The sequence below is a fragment of the Nerophis ophidion genome, linkage group LG06 (assembly GCF_033978795.1).
Source record: "Nerophis ophidion isolate RoL-2023_Sa linkage group LG06, RoL_Noph_v1.0, whole genome shotgun sequence".
NCBI lineage: Eukaryota > Metazoa > Chordata > Actinopteri > Syngnathiformes > Syngnathidae > Nerophis > Nerophis ophidion.
Window position 1 is genome coordinate 35,246,198 of NC_084616.1, and position 18,471 is coordinate 35,264,668.

The 18,471-nt window shown below is 38.6% G+C and overlaps 2 protein-coding genes across 8 annotated transcripts in view; both read left to right on the forward strand.

The window, feature by feature from the left end:
• Positions 1-1,043: 1,043 nt before the first annotated feature.
• lamtor5 (late endosomal/lysosomal adaptor, MAPK and MTOR activator 5) lies at positions 1,044-11,280 on the forward strand. Its single transcript, XM_061903563.1, has 4 exons — positions 1,044-1,179; positions 1,284-1,345; positions 4,240-4,357; positions 11,082-11,280. Exons 1-4 carry the CDS (start codon positions 1,145-1,147, stop codon positions 11,140-11,142), a joined length of 276 nt encoding a protein of 91 aa, XP_061759547.1. The 5' UTR covers positions 1,044-1,144; the 3' UTR covers positions 11,143-11,280.
• Positions 11,281-11,352: 72 nt separating this feature from the next.
• The window catches only part of slc16a4 (solute carrier family 16 member 4), a 78,384-nt gene continuing 71,265 nt past the window's right edge, over positions 11,353-18,471 (forward strand). For 3 of the 7 annotated variants that reach the window (XM_061903559.1, XM_061903560.1, XM_061903561.1), the window contains exons 1-3: positions 11,353-11,751; positions 11,980-12,057; positions 16,775-16,884. The gene's annotated coding sequence lies outside the window, so the exon portion shown is untranslated. Of the gene's footprint in view, positions 11,752-11,979; positions 12,058-15,605; positions 15,736-16,774; positions 16,885-18,471 lie in introns of those variants that run through there. The other 4 variants (XM_061903557.1, XM_061903554.1, XM_061903555.1 and 1 more) reach the window with 4 other exon arrangements.

Consider the following 18,471-nt stretch of genomic DNA (forward strand, 5'->3'; position numbering starts at 1 on the left):
TTTCAGTGATGTACCCCCTGTGAACATTTTTTTAATTCAAGTACCCCCTAATCCGAGCAAAGCATTTTTGGTTGAAAATAAGTAAAATACAGCACTATGTCATCAGTTTATGATTTATTAAATTGTATAACAGTGCAAAATATTGCTCATTTGTAGTGGTCTTTCTTGAACTATTTGGAAAAAAAGATTAAAAAATAAATTTAAAAAAAACTTGTTGAAATATAAACAAGTGATTCAATTATAAATAAAAATTTTTACACATAGAAGTAATCATCAACTTAAAGTGCCCTCTTTGGGTATTGTAATAGAGATCCATTTGGATTCATCAACTTAATTCTAAACATTTCTTCACAAAAAAATAAATCTTTAACATCAATATTTATGGAACATGTCCACAAAAAAATATAGCTGTCAACACTGAATATTGCATTGTTGCATTTCTTTTCACAGTTTATGAACTGACATTCATATTTTGTTGAAGTTTTATTCAATAAATATATTTATAAAGGATTTTTGAATTGTTGCTATTTTTTATAATATTTTTAAAAAATCTCACGTACCCCTTGGCATACCTTCAAGTACCCCCAGGGGTACTTGTACCCCCATTTGAGAACCACTGCCCTAATCTGTATTAGAAATACTTGGAGATTCAAAATATGAATGCTAGATAACTTATCATTCTTATTCACTTATTAAATGTTGTGATGAAAGACTTATGTATTGTTTTAATACAGCTTCTGATTAGTTTTTGGGTTTTGGGTGTTCATTAATATTGTTTTCATCGATTTTTAAAAAATGTAATAAATCCTACACATTGCAATAAGCGGTAGAATGGATGGATGGATAGGCCCTACAAAAATAAAATTCACATTCACGAGGCAAAAGAATCATTTTTAAGCGTCCATGACTATATATTTTATTAAACAGCATTAAATAAAATAATTTCCTGATGGATACAGAGAGTCTATGTGTAGTATTCAATTTGAATAAATAGAAAATAAAAAGCAATCGCGTTTTTTGCTCTTTGTTCTTCGCGTTGACTCGTAGTGACGTCACAGTCAGCTGACTCAAACCGGAAGCCCGTCAAAACAACATAGGTTCTTAAATTAAGCGTCAGTACTTGGTGGGTTTTGGCTGATTTAGAATGGAGTCGACCTTAGAGCAACACCTCGACGACACGTTAGTAAATTCAATTATTTGAATCATCATTGCTCTGTGCTTGACTGTGTAACTTTTGTCTTTACACATGATAATTTCGTTGTGCCTGTCTTTTACTGATGCAGCATGAAAAACCCAGCAGTGGTGGGTGTGCTTTGTACGGATCAGCAAGGACACAACCTGGGCTGTAAGTAGTTGTTTTGGGATTCTTAGCAAATCAAATGTTTCCCAGCCCAGTGGTTGTGTGTCACAAACACGACGCAGCCTACATGTAACTTAGATATATTTAGATAAGAAAAGATTACCAGTAGTGTAACATTGAAAACCATATATATAATCGAACATCCATCCATTCATTTTTGTACCGTTTGTCCCTTTCGAGGTTGTGAGAGGTGCTGGAGACTATCTCAGCTGCATTTGGGCATAAGGCGGGGTACACCCTGGACAAGTCGCCACCCCATGGCAGGGCCAACTTAGACTGACAACATTCACACTCACATTTCACACTAGAGCCAATTTAGTGTTGCCAATCAACCTATCATGTTTAAAACAAAATATGGCCGTACATTAAACATCACGTGACCGAAGGTGACATATTCACATTACAAAATTCTCTAAAAACGATTTACTTAGCTCTTATATTGCCGCATTTACAGTATTGCGCTGAAGTTTGGGGGACACACCTAAAAGGACACTATTGAACCGATATTTAATCTCCAGAAAAAGGCAATTAGAATTATACATTATGCCCCATATAGAGCACATACCAATGATCTGTTCAAAATGAGTCATTTTCTTAAACTTTATGATGCAATCCAATACAGTCGCCTTCAAGTTATGTTTATGGCATTCTTTGCCAACCATGCCTGATTTTCCCGGGAGACTCTTGAATTTCAGTGCTCCTCACGAAAATCTGCAGGGTCAACCATTCTCCCGAATTTCTCCCAATTTCCACCCGGACAACAATATTGGGGGCATGCCTTAAAGGCACTCCCTTTAGCGTCCTCTCTCACCTGAAAAGGAGACTATTATATATATCAATCAATCAATGTTTATTTATATAGCCCCAAATCACAAATGTCTCAAAGGACTGCACAAATCATTACGACTACAACATCCTCGGAAGAACCCACAAAAGGGCAAGGAAAACTCACACACATTTATCACCGTTATCCATAAGTTTATCTATAACCCATAAAGTAGGCAGGCCAGGAGTTATTTCTCAGCGTCAGTTTATTCCAGCCGGCACGTTAATACACTGACACACATCATCCGGATTACCATTATGCATTGCTTCAAAACTACGGAAAGTAGTAATGTCCAAAAACATAACAGAGACGAAGAAGAAAGAAGAGAAATGGCGACGTCGAGTAAGAAGAAGAGGTATACTTGCAAGTTCCAAAATGATTGGAAAAAATAATTTCAGTTCATCCAGGACAGTTCGCAGGGGAAGGGGTATGCTGCCTGCAAATTTTGCAGATCAGACTTCTCCATTGAACACGGTGACTGAACGGATGTACTCATTCATGAATGGATTTTATATATATATATATATATATATATATATATATATATATATATATATGTATATATATATATATATATATATATATATATATATATATAGAGAGAGAGAGAGAGAGAGAGAGAGAGAGAGAGAGAATATTAATTCTTTAAAAGTGAACAGAGAACGGTTTTGAAGGTATTTATTTTACTTTTCACTCTGTCGTTATCCAATATGTCGGCTGTCCTGTTTTGGATTTCATCAGCGTCACGGGTTGATTTCGATGTGAGTGGTTAAAGTAGCACGCCATTCAAGATAACGGACATGTGGTTTATCCAATCACATACAATGATTTGTTTTACAAGGCCCCGCCTTCTGAAATACAGCTCTGATTGAGAAGTCCCAGATTCTTGTGTGCAGCTCAGCGAACTGCAAGGATCTGGCGAGAGTCAGGTTAGGTCCTCATGCCTTGAGTTTGACACCTGCGTGTTGTAGGGGAACTACCCTTTTTTGGGGAATTTTGCATATCGTTCACAATCATTATGAAAGACATGAAGACATTATTAAGACATTCATTTTATTTTTAATGCATTGTAGCTCGTAAATAAGCGCAAAAAAAGTGCTTACAGTGAAGCTAATGGGGGCTCAACAATTCCGCCTATAAAACCCAATAAAAAAACATCCAAAAAACGCTATAAAATACTCCATTTTGTGACTTGAATATCAACAAAGTATTGGTGATATTGTTATTATAAGCGCTAACGCAGACAAACTATTTATATCAGCGCCGTGATCACAAGCTTGCGTGCCAATGTTGACATGATTGACTGATCAGCTGCTTTCTCGTTTCCTTGCTCGTCAATCTTTATCCTAGATCAAAAATAATTCCTCTGACCTGGAAAGCAGAAAAGCGAAGACATATTCCAACAAGTTGGTACACTTTGTCAACCAATACAGACCCATGGCGAGAACGACACGAAAAGACGCTGGGTTCCATTCCCCTTTTCTTTGCAAGGATTATGAGTCATTCTTCATCTAAACGGGAATATATGAACATCCTAACAGTCGGCATATTAATGTATTGTGAAGTGATGTTTTATTATGTTTGTTGGCTCTCATAAAAAGTCTGCAGTAAATAGAAAGCATTGATGTAGTGGTTGGGGAAAAAAGCGAACGTCATGATGCCTTTAATTAAAGTAATGCTATACATGTTATTATAAATGTGCTTGTTACTACATTACGTATATACTTACATCATGTCTATAAAATAAAACCTTAATAGAAGTGTTTGAATGTTTTTAAAGGGCTTTAAAGCCAGAATAGAGTGACTCCCATAGTCTCCATTGTAAGGGGACTTTTGATTGCATTTATTCACTATTTAGAATGCATTTAAAAAGCAAAAATACATCCATCGTCTTGTCTTTTTATAATGATTGTGAATGAAAATGTAAAAAAAAAAAAAAAAGTGTAGTTCTCCTTTAAGGGATTGTTGATGTTTTGAATTTACATTCCATATTGGATAAAACATGAATCCGCTTAAAACAGTTTTTGTGTGTTTTATGTTTCACTGCAAACAGGTAGAGGCTCCCTCTCCGATGAACATGGTGGTGTTGTGTCAGTTTTGGCTAAACAAGCTGCAGCTCTCACAAAAGACCCAACAGACACTCCTACTGTGTGCCTGGAGTCTGACTCAGGGTGAGCCTTCACTCGAACTTGTTTCTCTTTTGCTCGATTAACCACTTCTGCATTGGTTCAGAGAGGTCATGTTGTTATTTACTTTGGCCTTCGATGTGGAGACATCACAATCCATCTGCATCCAGAAAGCACTCCTGTCAAACTATGATTTGTTTTTATGAATATGCTGCCATCTAATGGACAACTTTGTCTACTCCAGCTATGTTTAGTTGATAGAGTATACATATTTTAAAAAGTAATCCTGAAAATGACACTGTTTTAAGCTTTATCTACTTTCTCTGGCAGGCAGTATGACTACCCGATTTTAAGAAAAAAACGTAATTTTGATTTGTCTCTTCAAAATTATGATTGGGGATTTGATTTGCATACAACTGTGAAAATAGCGAGTGAAGGAAGGACATGTTACTTTTTGACTGTCAATCAACTTACTCTTGTTTCAAGGTGCCACACATTATGCAATAATTTACTTTCATAAATATCTGTCTTTAGACATGCAGACAGACTCAAAGCTTTTGTCTGCATCATGCTCTTAAACTTAAAAAAATAAAGTGTTTATAATGTGATGTCATCATGATAGATAATTCTAATAGAAGTAAACATTTAAAAAGAGATACACTTTTACTTCCATTACTGTGTAATTGTTTACTATTGTATTGGAATTGTTATCCTAAATAATGGATAAATAATGGATGGTGTTCTGCTGACTTCGAATGCGGACGTTATGAATCGGTGCAGGGAATACTTCAAAGACCTCCTCAATCCCACCAACACGTCTTCCTGTGAGGAAGCAGTGCCTGAGGAATCTGTGGTGGGCTCTCCTATTTCTGGGGCTGAGGTTGCTGAGGTAGTTAAAAAGCTCCTCGGCGGCAAGGCCCCGGGTGTAGATGAGATCCGCCCGGAGTTCCTTAAGGCTCTAGAGGCTGTGGGGCTGTCTTGGTTGACAAGACTCTGCAACATCGCGTGGACATCGGGGGCGGTACCTCTGGATTGGCAGACCGGGGTGGTGGTTCCTCTCTTTAAGAAGGGCAACCGGAGAGTGTGTTACACCTATCCTTGGATCACACTCCTCAGCCTTCCCGGTAAGGTCTATTCAGGTGTACTGGACAGGAGGCTACGCCCGATAGTCGAACCTCGGATTCAGGAGGAACAGTGTGGTTTTCATTTTGGTTGTGGAACCTTGGACCACCTCTATACTCTCAGCAGGGTCCTTGAGGGTGCATGGGAGTTTGCCCAACCAGTCTACATGTGCTTTGTGGACTTGGAGAAGGCATTCGACCATGTCCCTCGGGAAGTCCTGTGGGGAGTGCTCAGAGAGTATGGGGTATCGAACTGTCTGATTGTGGCAGTCCGCTCCCTTTATGACCAGTGTCAGAGCTTGGTCCGCATTGCTGGCAGTAAGTCGGACCCGTTTCCAGTGAGGGTTGCACTCCGCCAAGGCTGTCATTTGTCACCGATTCTGTTCATAACTTTTATGGACAGATTTTCTAGGCGCAGTCAAGGCGTTGAGGGGATCCGGTTTGGTGGCTGCAGAATTAGGTCTCTGCTTTTTGCAGATGATGTGGTTCGGATGGCTTCATCTGGCCAGGACCTTCAGCTCTCACTGGATCGGTTCGCAGCCGAGTGTGAAGCGACTGGGATGAGAATCAGCACCTCCAAGTCAGAGTCTATGGTTGTCTTCCGGAAAAGGGTGGAGTGCCATCTTCGGGTTGGTGTGGAGACCCTGCCCCAAGTGGAGGAGTTCAAGTACCTCGGAGTCTTGTTCACGAGTGAGGGAAGAGTGGATTGTGAGGTCGACAGGCGGATCGGTGCGGCGTCTTCAGTAATGTGAACGCTGTATCGATCCGTTGTGATGAAGAAGGAGCTAAGCCGGAAGGCAAAGCTCTCTATTTACCGGTCGATCTACGTTCCCATCTTTACCTATGGTCATGAGCTTTGGGTTATGACCGAAAGGACGAGATCACGGGTATAAGCGGCCGAAATGAATTTCCTCTGCCGGGTGGCGGGGCTCTCCCTTAGAGATAGGGTGAGAAGCTCTGCCATCCGGTAGGAGCTCAAAGTAAAGCCCCTGCTCCTCCACATCGAGAGAAGCCAGATGAGGTGGTTGGGGCATCTGGTCAGGATGCCAGCCGAACGCCTCCCTAGGGAGGTGTTTTGGGCACGTCCGACCGGTAGGAGGCCACGGGGAAGACCCAGGACACGTTGGGAAGACTGTCTCCCGGCTGGCCTGGGAATGCCTCAGGATTCCCCGGGAAGATCTGGACGAAGTGGCTGGAGAGAGAAGCGTCTGGGCTTCCTTGTTTAGGCTGCTGCCCCTGCGACCTGACCTCGGATAAGTGGAAGAAGATGGATGGATCCTAAATAATAAACCAATAAATAAACTCTTGTTTTTGTTAACAAACATTTTACTTAAACAATTACCAAACATCTTAAAGTGCTTTTTTTTTTCAGAATTGTAAAAACTAGGTCGGACATCTGTCTTTTCGTTTGTTGCCATCTCGCTCGTTTGTCCGTGTTTATGGGCCCATAGTGCCCATCCGATTTGAAGTTGATATATTCCCACAAGGACCGCACGGTGAAACAGGGGTTAGTGCATATGCCTCACAATACGAAAGTCCTGAGTAGTCCTGAGTTCAATCCCTTGTCTCAGGATCTTTCTGTGTGGAGTTTGCATGTTCTCCCCTTGACTGCGTGAGTTCCCCCCGGGTACTCCAGCTTCCTCCCACTTCCAAAGACATGCACCTGGGGATAGGTTGATTGGCTACACTGAATTGGCCCTAGTGTGTGAATGTTGTCTGTCTATCTGTGTTGGCCCCGTGATGAGGTGGCGATTTGTCCAGGGTGTATCCCCCGCTACCCCCAAAAGGGACACGCGGTAAGAAATGGATGGATGGATATTCCCACAACAGAACATTTGACCTTGTAATCATATTTTTTTTCCTCCCAATTTTTGTTACTTTGCGGCTCTTCTCTGTGGCAAGTCACAAGGCGCTTTGTCTTTGCTTCCTGTTTGTGCGGTCTCATTGAGTCACTCCTCTCCCACCGAGACAAAGATTGTGAATGACTGAAAAGAGGGTTCACTGCCTTCAGTTAATTCTTCTTTTAGGATTAACAATAAATGCGCTCAGGTGATGCACAGTGGGAGACTTTTTTCCCTCTGTCTGAAGCGAGGAAGAAATGCGAGGCTCAACAATTCTTATTGGCAAATACCGTATTTCCTTGAATTGCCGCAGGCTGCCTTGAATTATTGCTGGGTCAAACTCGCTTTCCAAAATAATTAGCGCATGCTTAGTATTACCGCCGATCAAACTTGTGACGTCACGAGTGACACTTCCCCTGTCATCATTTTCAAAATGGAGGAGGCTGATTTCAATACCGGTAATTTGAAATCGCATAAATGGAAGAAGATTAAGAGCTATTCAGTAGGATTTGTGGATTGAACTTTCACAGTATCATGTTAGACCCGCTCGACATCCATTGCTTTCCTCCTCTCTAAGGTTCTCATAGTCATCATTGTCACCGACGTCCCACTGGGTCATTATTGTCACCAATGTCCCACTGGGTGTGAGTTTTCCTACCGAGGATGTCGTGGTGGTTTGTGCAGCCCTTTGAGACACTAGTGATTTAGGGCTATATAAGTAAACATTGATTGATTGATTGATTGATTTAAGGTCCAACCTTACATCACACTCACATTTTTACTGCATGTCTTTGGTAAGTGCCGGAGTGAGAAGAGGTTTTAAATTAATTAGCGCCCCGGCGGCAATTCAAGGAAATACGGTATGTCTGTCACTCAAATGCCTGTGACGGCAGAGGGAAAAAAACTAAAAACCTCAGCCTCTTGCGTTTATTTATTGCACTAATTAAAACATGAATGTGATTTCAAATTAGGTAAATCGTGCAGCACCTGACAGGTAGTATGGCAAGGATAACAGTTTGTCAGCAATATGTGAATCAGTGACCATAATGAGTCATAGCTGTTCCCAAAACAGTCATTTCCAATTTTTTAAATGTATATTTGATTAAAATAATGTAGATCAAGGGTGTCAAACTTCTTTTGGTTCAGGGCCCACATAAACTCTCATTTTAGTTATATTTTATTTACCTTTATTTAAACAGGAAAAATCCTGTTGAGATTAAAAAGTATTTTACAAGGGAGTCCTGGCTAAGAGGCAGCACACTTTCACACAAAGTTACAACAAACCAACAATAATAAATATACAGCAAGACAATTGGATGAGGAAGCACCAAAAAAGTCACGCTACGTAAAACACTGTAAAATCAAGAAGCGAAAATTGACTTGCAGCTAGCTTCATTCAATTCAATTATGTTGTATTGTTGTACAATGACAATAAACGCTTCTAATTGTTTATTCTAAAAATTCCCTGGAATTTATCAAACATACTCTTTTAATACAACTTAAATTCATGATTTTTAAATTAAACGTGAACATTATGAAAAGAAGAAATCTATCAATATTCTGTTATTGTGGTGACAGGCAATTAAAATATTAAAACAACTTGTGGATTAAACATTAACCTCTTAAAGCCCAAGCTGTTTGTTTACATGCTTTTTTATTTATCGGATCCTAATTAGAATAAAAACTAAAAATCATCTTTTGATATGATGTACTTAGTCTCTAAGTACACAAACATGGACTTCATGTGTAGTGACATGCTAATTTTTATTTTTACACTTTTTTTTTTCCGAATTCCATTGTATGTCATACTCTTCTGACACCACCAGATAGCAGTATTATAAGTGTCCATATGTTGGCATAAGACCTCAATTCAGTAGTGTAAACACTTTTGGAAATAAGAGCTAAAAGGTGCTGTCCACATATGTGGCCACTAGGATCAAAACTATTGTTATCAGAAAAAAAAAAACTAAATATATGCTCCTGAAAATTGAACAATGATAGAAAGTTGACTTTTAAAAGTTTTAAAAGTAATATGGGAAGATCTGAAAAACTTTGGCATTATTAGCTATAAACATTTACCATTCACATGAAATTAATGGTTCATCTTTTTTATCTGCAAGATGTGGCTCTTAACCTAAACTAAACCATACAATTAATGAAATGACAATAGTATTATTTGTAGTATTGTTAAAACTATTGTTGCAACATATATTTTAAAGCAAGGAAATACCTAATTCTACCTTCTTTTTTTTCTGTAAAATTTTAAGAAATATTAAATGTAGCATTATGAAACAGATAGTGTTACATAAAAACATATTCTGTTGATTAAAATATATCAACACATTTGAACACACACAAAAGTACCAAAAATTGTTACCGTTGAGTACTGATTCTTTGGTACCGTAGATTGGTACTATATCGATTCAAATTTGAAAAGTATCCATGCGGAAATGTCAATAACACCACTGACACAACTTTATAAAACATTTTTCAGACAAAGGATACACATTTAACGATTAAAAAAAATTGAAATACCTTTTGGAATAAATCGTGACTGCGAGTAAATGAACATTTAAATGTCAACGCAACCTCAATAAATGAAAACAAGCTTAAAAGAATAGCGCTGTATTTGATGTAGGGTTGTACGGTATAAGGGTATTAGTATAGTACCGCGATACTAGTGAATCATTTTCGGTTCTGTACCGCCTCTGAAAAGTACCATTCAGCGACCCAAATTTGTGGTACCATCCAAAACTAATGTAAAATATCAAACAACAGAAGAATAAGTGATTATTACATTTTAACATAAGTGTAGATGGAAACATGTTAAAACAGAACGTAAGCAGATATTAAATTTAAATGAATAAAAAGATTAATAATCAATTTTCAAATTTTGACAAAATAATGTGTTGGCCCTGCGATGAGGTGGTGACTTGTCCAGGGTGTAACCCGCCTTTCTCCTGATTGTAGCTGAGATAGGCACCAGCACCCCCCGCCATCCCAAAAGGTAATAAGTGGTAGAAAATGGATGGATGGATGGACAAAATAATAGAATGGAAAATGACACAATATGTTACTGCATATGTCAGGAGCTAAATTGGGAGCCTTTGTTTGCTTACTTGTCTTTTATGTTCACTATTTTATTTAAGGACAAATTTGCAGTAATATACATATGTTTAATGTACCATAAGATTGCTGTTGTTAAAATAAAGCCAATAATGCAATTTTTGTGGTCCCCTTTATTTAGAAAAGTATCTAAATAATGTTGGTACCAGTACTAAAATTACCATGAATTGATTAACGTGGACTTAAACAAGTTGAAAAACTTATTCGGGGGTTACGGGACGGCGTGGCGCAGTGGAAGAGTGACCGTGCGCAACCCGAGGGACACTGGTTCAAATCCCACCTAGAACCAACCTCGTCACGTCCGTTGTGTCCTGAGCAAGACACTTCACCCTTGCTCCTGATGGTTGCTGGTTGGCGCCTTGCATGGCAGCTCCCTCCATCAGTGTGTGAATGTGTGTGTGAATGGGTAAATGTGGAAGTAGTGTCAAAGCGCTTTGAGTACCTTGAAGGTAGAAAAGCGCTATACAAGTACAACCCATTTATCATTTATCATTTACCATTTAGTGGTCAATTGTACGGAATAGGTACTGTACTGTGCAATCTACTAATAAAAGTGTCAATCAATCAATCAAACCAAAAAATTGGTATCGGGACAACACTAATTTGAAGACACTTGATTACAAGGGAGATCCTTAGTTAAATACAGTATCCCATGAATATGCTTTGTTTTTGTGTTTCCAGAACTATTTTGGTGAGGAATCATGGGACTGTCACAGTTGCTGTTCACAAGATTGCCTCCTAAAAAGACCTTGACCACCAGACCAGAGATATTTGTTCAAATAAACACATCGGACACACAATGAGCACATGGAAATACCGCAGTGTCCGTCAATAACTGTATAAAAAAAGACAAATAAAAAAAACTCTCAGTAATAATGAACTTAATCTGATTTATTAAGAATGTGTGGTTGTTTTTTTTCTTTTTCGAGTTGGTTTCCCCGGAACATGTACATATGTTTTAACTAATGAATAACATCAACAGGCAGCAGGTGGACCCTTTCCAAAGCTGCATGGAGTTGACATTGATTGACAGCGCGGTGAGATGAAGTTCACAACGACGTCTCGGTCACGTGATCGTCCCGGCAACAGCAACGCCTCTCCTTCTCGAGGGCTCGTCCTGCTCAGTCCGGCCGGCGGTAGTGCAGTCAAGAAGCAATAAGAGGCGGACCGGACGGGGGCCGCCCCTGGAGGCAAAGTTATGGCCGGGAAACAAGTCCTGCTGCATCTTATCTCGACCGGGACTCCTCGCACAGCATCCTGCTCGGCCGGTGACGCGCACGCCTTTTTGAGACGCACGCTCGTGGATGGAGAGGAGTGCACATTACGCGTCACCTTCTGTTGAGCCTTGCAGGTATGCGTTTCTCACACTGCAAATTAGTTTTTTAATGTCAAATGGGGGGGGGGGGGTACCAAACCCCAACCACCGACCAACATCTACGTTCCTATGTAGCCCTGCAAAAAGTTAGGTATTTAAAAAAAAATGTCAGCCACATTGCGTCAGTGCTCCTTTCCCCCCGTCCTGCATGTGACGTCTAATGAAATGCACGAAATGAAGGTTTCACTGTACATCTGCTCCCAGCAGACTCGACAGTGTGAGGAGGCAACCATGCAACCAAGCTGTGGTCTGAAGATAACAAGTGGTCCACAGCAACACACGGTAAGTGTTGTGTGTGCTGCCGCAATAATGCCCTTTTGTGTGAGTGCCTTCTAGCACTAAGCTCTGCAGTTACTACATAATCTCTCAATTCCTCTGCTGAGAATGCAGTTTGGCAATGTGCTGCAGACCGGGACAATTAAAACTCTATGCATGTACACAAGTTTTTGTTTTGGTTTTTTTTTGCAAATGATTTGCATTTCACACCAGTTTTGGCTGCAGGTTTGCTTCGAAGGGAGGACGTGAGGAGACTTGTATGGGAAGCTTCAGTTTATTTTGCTCCGATGTAAATTAATCATTTGGAGAGTCGGTGTTCTGCTGACTTTGCTTGAAGGCATGTTTTGAATAAAAACAAGACTTTAGAGATGGGATTCATGGCTCTTTGATCTTCAGAAACCCTCCCTTTCAAAGAGCTGTTTAAAAAGATGGTCTTGTTGTTACATATAACGGTGCACAATTAGTTTCCTCAGTTCCCAAACATTTATTGAGTGTTGTTAAAAGAAAAGGTGATGTAACACAGTGGTGAACATGCCCTTTCCCAACTACCGTGGCATGTGTTGCAGCCATAAAATTCTAAGTTAATTAATATTTGCACAAAAAAAAATAAAACATTTATGAGTTTGAACATCAAATATCTTGTCGTTGTAGTGCATTCAATTGAATATGGTTTGAAAAGGATTTGCAAATCATTGTATTCTGTTTATATTTACATCTAACACAATTTCCCAACTCATTCGGAAACAGGGTTTATATATATATATATATATATATATGTGTGTGTATGTGTGTATGTATATATATGTGTATGTATATATATATATATATATATATATATATATGTATATATGCATATGTATATATATGTATGTATATATATATATATGTATGTATATAAATATATAAATACATATATAAATATATATATGTACGTATAGATATATGTATGTATGTGTATATGTATATGTATATATATATACATATATATATATTTTTTATATATATATATATGTGTATATATGTATGTATATATATATGTGTATATATGTATGTATGTATGTATATATGTATATATATGTGTGTGTATATATATATATGTATATATATACATGTGTATGTATGTATATGTGTATGTATGTATATGTGTATATGTATGTATATATGTATATGTATGTATATATATGTATATGTATATATATATATGTATATGTACATGTATATATATCTATATATCTATATATATATATATATATATATATATATGATATGTATATATATATGTATGTATATATGTATATATATGTGTATATATATATATGTATATATATGTATATATATATATATGTATATATACATGTGTATGTATGTATATGTATGTATATATGTATATGTATGTATATATGTATGTATATGTATATGTATATATATATATATATGTATATGTATATATATATATATATATATATATATGTATCTATCTATATATATATATATATATATATAGATAGATAGATAGATATATATATGGATATATATAATATATGTGTATGCATATGTATGTATATATGTGTATATATATATATATATATATACTGTGTATACAGTATATATATATATACGTGTGTGTGTGTGCACGCAATTGACAAATAGTGTCAGTTGCATGCTGGAATGTGAGCTGAGAACTATTATTGATGGTAAGACTGCTGTTTTGTAGACCTTTATCTTTATGCATAGCTTGATGTTATGTCGTGACCAGAGCCGCTGGTGAAAAAAACCAAAGGGACTTACAAGCTGCTTGGATTCTCCTATCTACCTCAACATCACTTGAATTCTTCTTTGTGTCAGTAGTGCCCAGAAAGGTGAAGGGGTCGGTCGTCTTTTGTGTCTCGCCATTTACTTCAACGACAGGCTGCTCAGATCCTTGATGTTGTACTGGTGGTTGTTAGAGAAGTTCAGTTTTAGTGGTGTTTATTCGTAATCCAAAGCAGGCTGCAGCTTCCGCAAAAAAGGTGGTCCGAGTCATACCAAAGACTATAAAAAATGGTCCATGTTACCTCCCCTGCTTGACACTCAGCATCAAGGGTTGGAATTGGGGGTTAAATCACCAAAAATAATTCCCAGGCGCGGCCACCGCTGCTGCTCTTGTCAAATGCAGAGAATAATTTTGCCACACCTAGTAGTGTGTGTGTGACAATCATTGGTACTTGAACTTTTTAACTTTATCTCCTGTATTTCTTCCAGGCTTGTAGCAACCAGTGCCGAGTCATCTGCATATAATAATTATCTTACACAGACCAGATTGGTCTTTGAAGCGGCTCGCAGATGCACAAGGTTGAAGTAACTTCCATCTGACCTAGTTTGAATGTACACACCTTGTGTGGTTTTGGAACTCACATATTAAAGCACAGGGCAGCACAGGGGAGCAGAGGTTAGTGCATGTGCTTCACAATACAAAGGTCCTGAGTAGTCCTAAATTCAATGCAGGGCTCGGGATCTTTCTGTGTGGAGTTTGCATGTTCTCCCCGTGACTGCTTGGGTTCCCTCCGGGTACTTTGGCTTCCTCCCACCTCCAAAGACATGCACCTGGGGATAAGTTGATTGGCAACACTAAAATTGGCCCTACTGTGTGAATGTTGTCTGTCTATCTGTTTTGGCCCTACGATGAGGTGGCAACTTGTCCAGGGTGTACCCCGCCTTCACCCATGTGCGGTAGAAAATGGATGGATTTATATTCAAGCACAGCATCCATCCATCCATCCATTTCCTACCGCTTATTCCCTTTAGGGTCATTGGGGGCGCTGGTGCCTAGCTCAGCTACAATCGGGCGGAAAGCTGTGTACACCCTGGACAAGTGGCCACCTCATCACAGGGCCAACACAGATAGACAGACAACATTCACACACTAGGGCGAATTTTAGTGTTTCAAGCACGGCAGTAAAGTGCAAATAAATTCGGTGCCAGCACACACCCCTGTTTACCTTCATGACTTACTGAAGAAGGAACACTCGTACCGCCTCCCACAGAAACCACTGTAGACATATTTTCATGAAATTGTTTGACCGTATTTGTAAATTTGTCAGGGCTACCATATATTTGAGCACCTTCCATTGGGTTGATCGATCAACGGTGTTAAAGGCTTTTGAGAAATGGACGAACTCAATGAACAAAGGTTTGCTATTCTTTAACTTTTTCTTGCAGTTGCCGCAGTGTGAATAACATTACAGATGTTGACCTTCCAGCTCTGAAACTACATTGACTTTCTGGAAGCACATTTTCTGAAACTTTTTTCAGTCTGTTCAAGAGGACTTTTGAAAACACTTTTGCAGCAATTGATACAAGAGAAATTCTATGATGGTTGCCTTTTCTTCTTATATATGGTTAGAATTAGTGCATCTTTGAAGTCTTGTGGCACCTTTTCCTGTTCCCAACAGAGGTTGTATAACTATTTCAATACACTGCCCCCCGTGTTTTAAGACATCTGAGGGGTTGCCATCTGAGCCGGGCTACTTTCCTGATCGGGTTTCTTTCAGAGCCTTTTCTATTTCAGCAGCAGTGATAGGTTCGTCAAGTTCGTAACTTGTCGGATGCACTACTAGGGTGGATGTTGCATCCCTTCTTGCAGAGCCATCTTGTGTTCAACAGTTTGCTGAAGTGTTCTCTCCAACGCAGTGTTATGTCGGACTGGTAAGTTAAAAGATGGTCCTAATCAGCTGATTTGACAAGATTGAGAGTGTTTGTACGTGGGCCATACACAGATTTCAAGGCAGAGAATAGACCTTTGTAGTCGCCGGCATCTGCAAACTGCTGTAGTTCATTGGCTTTGTGGTCCCACCAAGCAATTTTGAGTCTCCTTACTCCACTCTGTAGTGAAGCCACGATATTTAACGTGCAATGTAGCGAGGTACAAGTACAAATAAATAGTTTTTTCAAGTAGTTATTTGGCTGAGAGAGTATTTTTCGAAATGTTTCAAAGCCAGTGCTAGAATGAGCAAACAAATGTTGGTATTGTATACAGTACATCACAAATGTGAGTTTTGTTCAGTGACCATTTTTCTTACAGTATATCTCCTCATTGGACAATACTATTGAAATAAAACTTGGTAATACAGTACAGAACTTAAAAGTACACTGTTGCCTGGTATTTAGACAAATGTCTGTATGTTGACTTATTTTCAATGGGCAGTAAAATTACTCTAAGTTACTAAATTGCATTCCCATAGTATTGTCCATTGAGAAGATATACTGTAAGCAAACTGTTGCTGAAATGCGAAAGTTTTATTCACTTTTGTGAGAGACTGTACTGCAGGACTGCCTACTGTGAAGCATTAGGCAGGTTTAGTGTAGAGCACAATTTGTATGCAAGCCAATTCAAAGTGCTTTACATTTACATTTACATTTACATACAAGTACATAAATGTACAAGATGGCAAATACAATGATGAATAAAAAGTTATTACGAAAACAATCACGCTGCTACTGCATTGCAACATCCTATCAATTGAAAGCTGTTTTTAAAATTTAATTGAATTACAGCGAAATAAGTTCTCAGTATGATGGAAAGTATTTCTACACCACTGGAAACTACAACTATTATAAACCATGCATACATTCAATTCATTCATTACTGTCTTTAAATAGAGGACAATATTTTAAGCTCATGTGAGATGTTTAAGTGTACTGTTGTTTGCAACCCTGATAAATAATGGTGCACCTCTTGTTGTAGGAGTGAAGTTTTGACGCAACCACAGTTTCCAGGGACCAACCCAGCAATGACACTCAGAGACTACGACTTTTGATTCTGCTTTCCTCCATTCAACCGTCCCATCAAAACAGGTGATTCAACCTCTGACTTGGCAAACTTTACGCCATGCCTTTGTAAAATACTTTATTATCTTTGCGAAGTCAGTTTTTTCAATGCCTCCCCCGTGTGTTACATCGCAGTAGATTTTGCAGAGTGTAGGTCAAACTTTTCCACTTGGGGTGCGCTTTGGGCTAAAAAATTTGGCTGGTAACTGGATGTAAAGTGACAATATTTATATAGCCTGCACATAGTGTATATATATGTACATTTTATATTAACATAATGGATATATAATTAACAATTAATATAATTGAATATTAAGGGTATGTGAAAATTTGACTCCTACCATGGTTTCTTCTGTGACGACTTAGTCAAAGTTTTGTAATCAGTCGGAATTATCAAGCAGCTAAAATGCGCCAAACATTGATAAGTGTGGAGAAAGTTGTTTGCATTTTTCCCATCATGCACTGCAATTGATTTAAAGGGGTGTAGTTTTGAGTTGTTTATGTTGTTTGGAAATGTTTTACAATATCCACAAAGTTTAGTGAGCAGGGTGTGTTATGTGTGATCATGTGTGTTGACTTTTTTTGTTGGTTACATTTTTATTTATTTTTTGCACCATGAGGTTGTCCGGATCGGGTCGTACAGGTAAATACTGTTCTGATTCACTTCAACGCACACATCATGGTCATTGACCGAATTTACTCATGTTGTCCACAAAAATCAGGTTGTTAGAATATTGAAAAACACTTGGAATCACCCCATACAACCGCAGCAGTAAGAATGGCAGATATTTAAAATTAATTTTGAAACACCCCATGGTCTCGCTAGGCAAACTGAAGGCGTGATGGGCTGTTGTATCACAGTATTTTTTTTTCAAAAGCCCAAATGGGTCTTAGCCTAAACCACAAAAGCTTTGCAGTGTTTTCACAACATGTGTGTTGCCATATTAAGCTCACACGATATGACCAGCATACACAGAGAATGAAACACATCAAACATTTAACTTAATGGGTTTCACTAAAAGTCAGATGGGCCCTTGTTAGTCACTCCTTATCTCTTTTTTCCAACTACATAATTAAAAAGTAGTAACTTTTTCCTGGCTAAACTACCACGCTTAGCTGCAGTTGATCGACAGTAACACAAAAGCGAGAGCCCCAAAAAAGCAACAAGTTATTGGTCCAGACTCGACTGCCAGCGTGTCATAAATTGTAGCACAGAATGTGAACTGGAAAGTTAATCCGATGGATGCATCCATGAAAGCATGTGTACAGTATGAACTCCAGGATCTGTTACAGTGGCCAAAAATAGTGTGAATATGGCTGCTTTACATATGAGCATGAACCTGTGCAAGACAGTTGCTGTTGCTTCTGGGTTCAATAGTTTATACAAGTATTTGTGCATATGTGTATGAACCAGAGACTACGGGGTACTGTGCCTTTTAATCTGGATGCTGCAATATTATATACCAGGTCCCACTTTCCACCTGTGACCCATTTCCACTTATCTTAAAAAGTAGTAACATTCCCTCCTTATTTTGTATCTTTGTCTTTTGTTGGTATTACTAATTTAGCCCTAGCTGGCACTGTACAATAAACAGCATCATTAGAGAGGCCGAC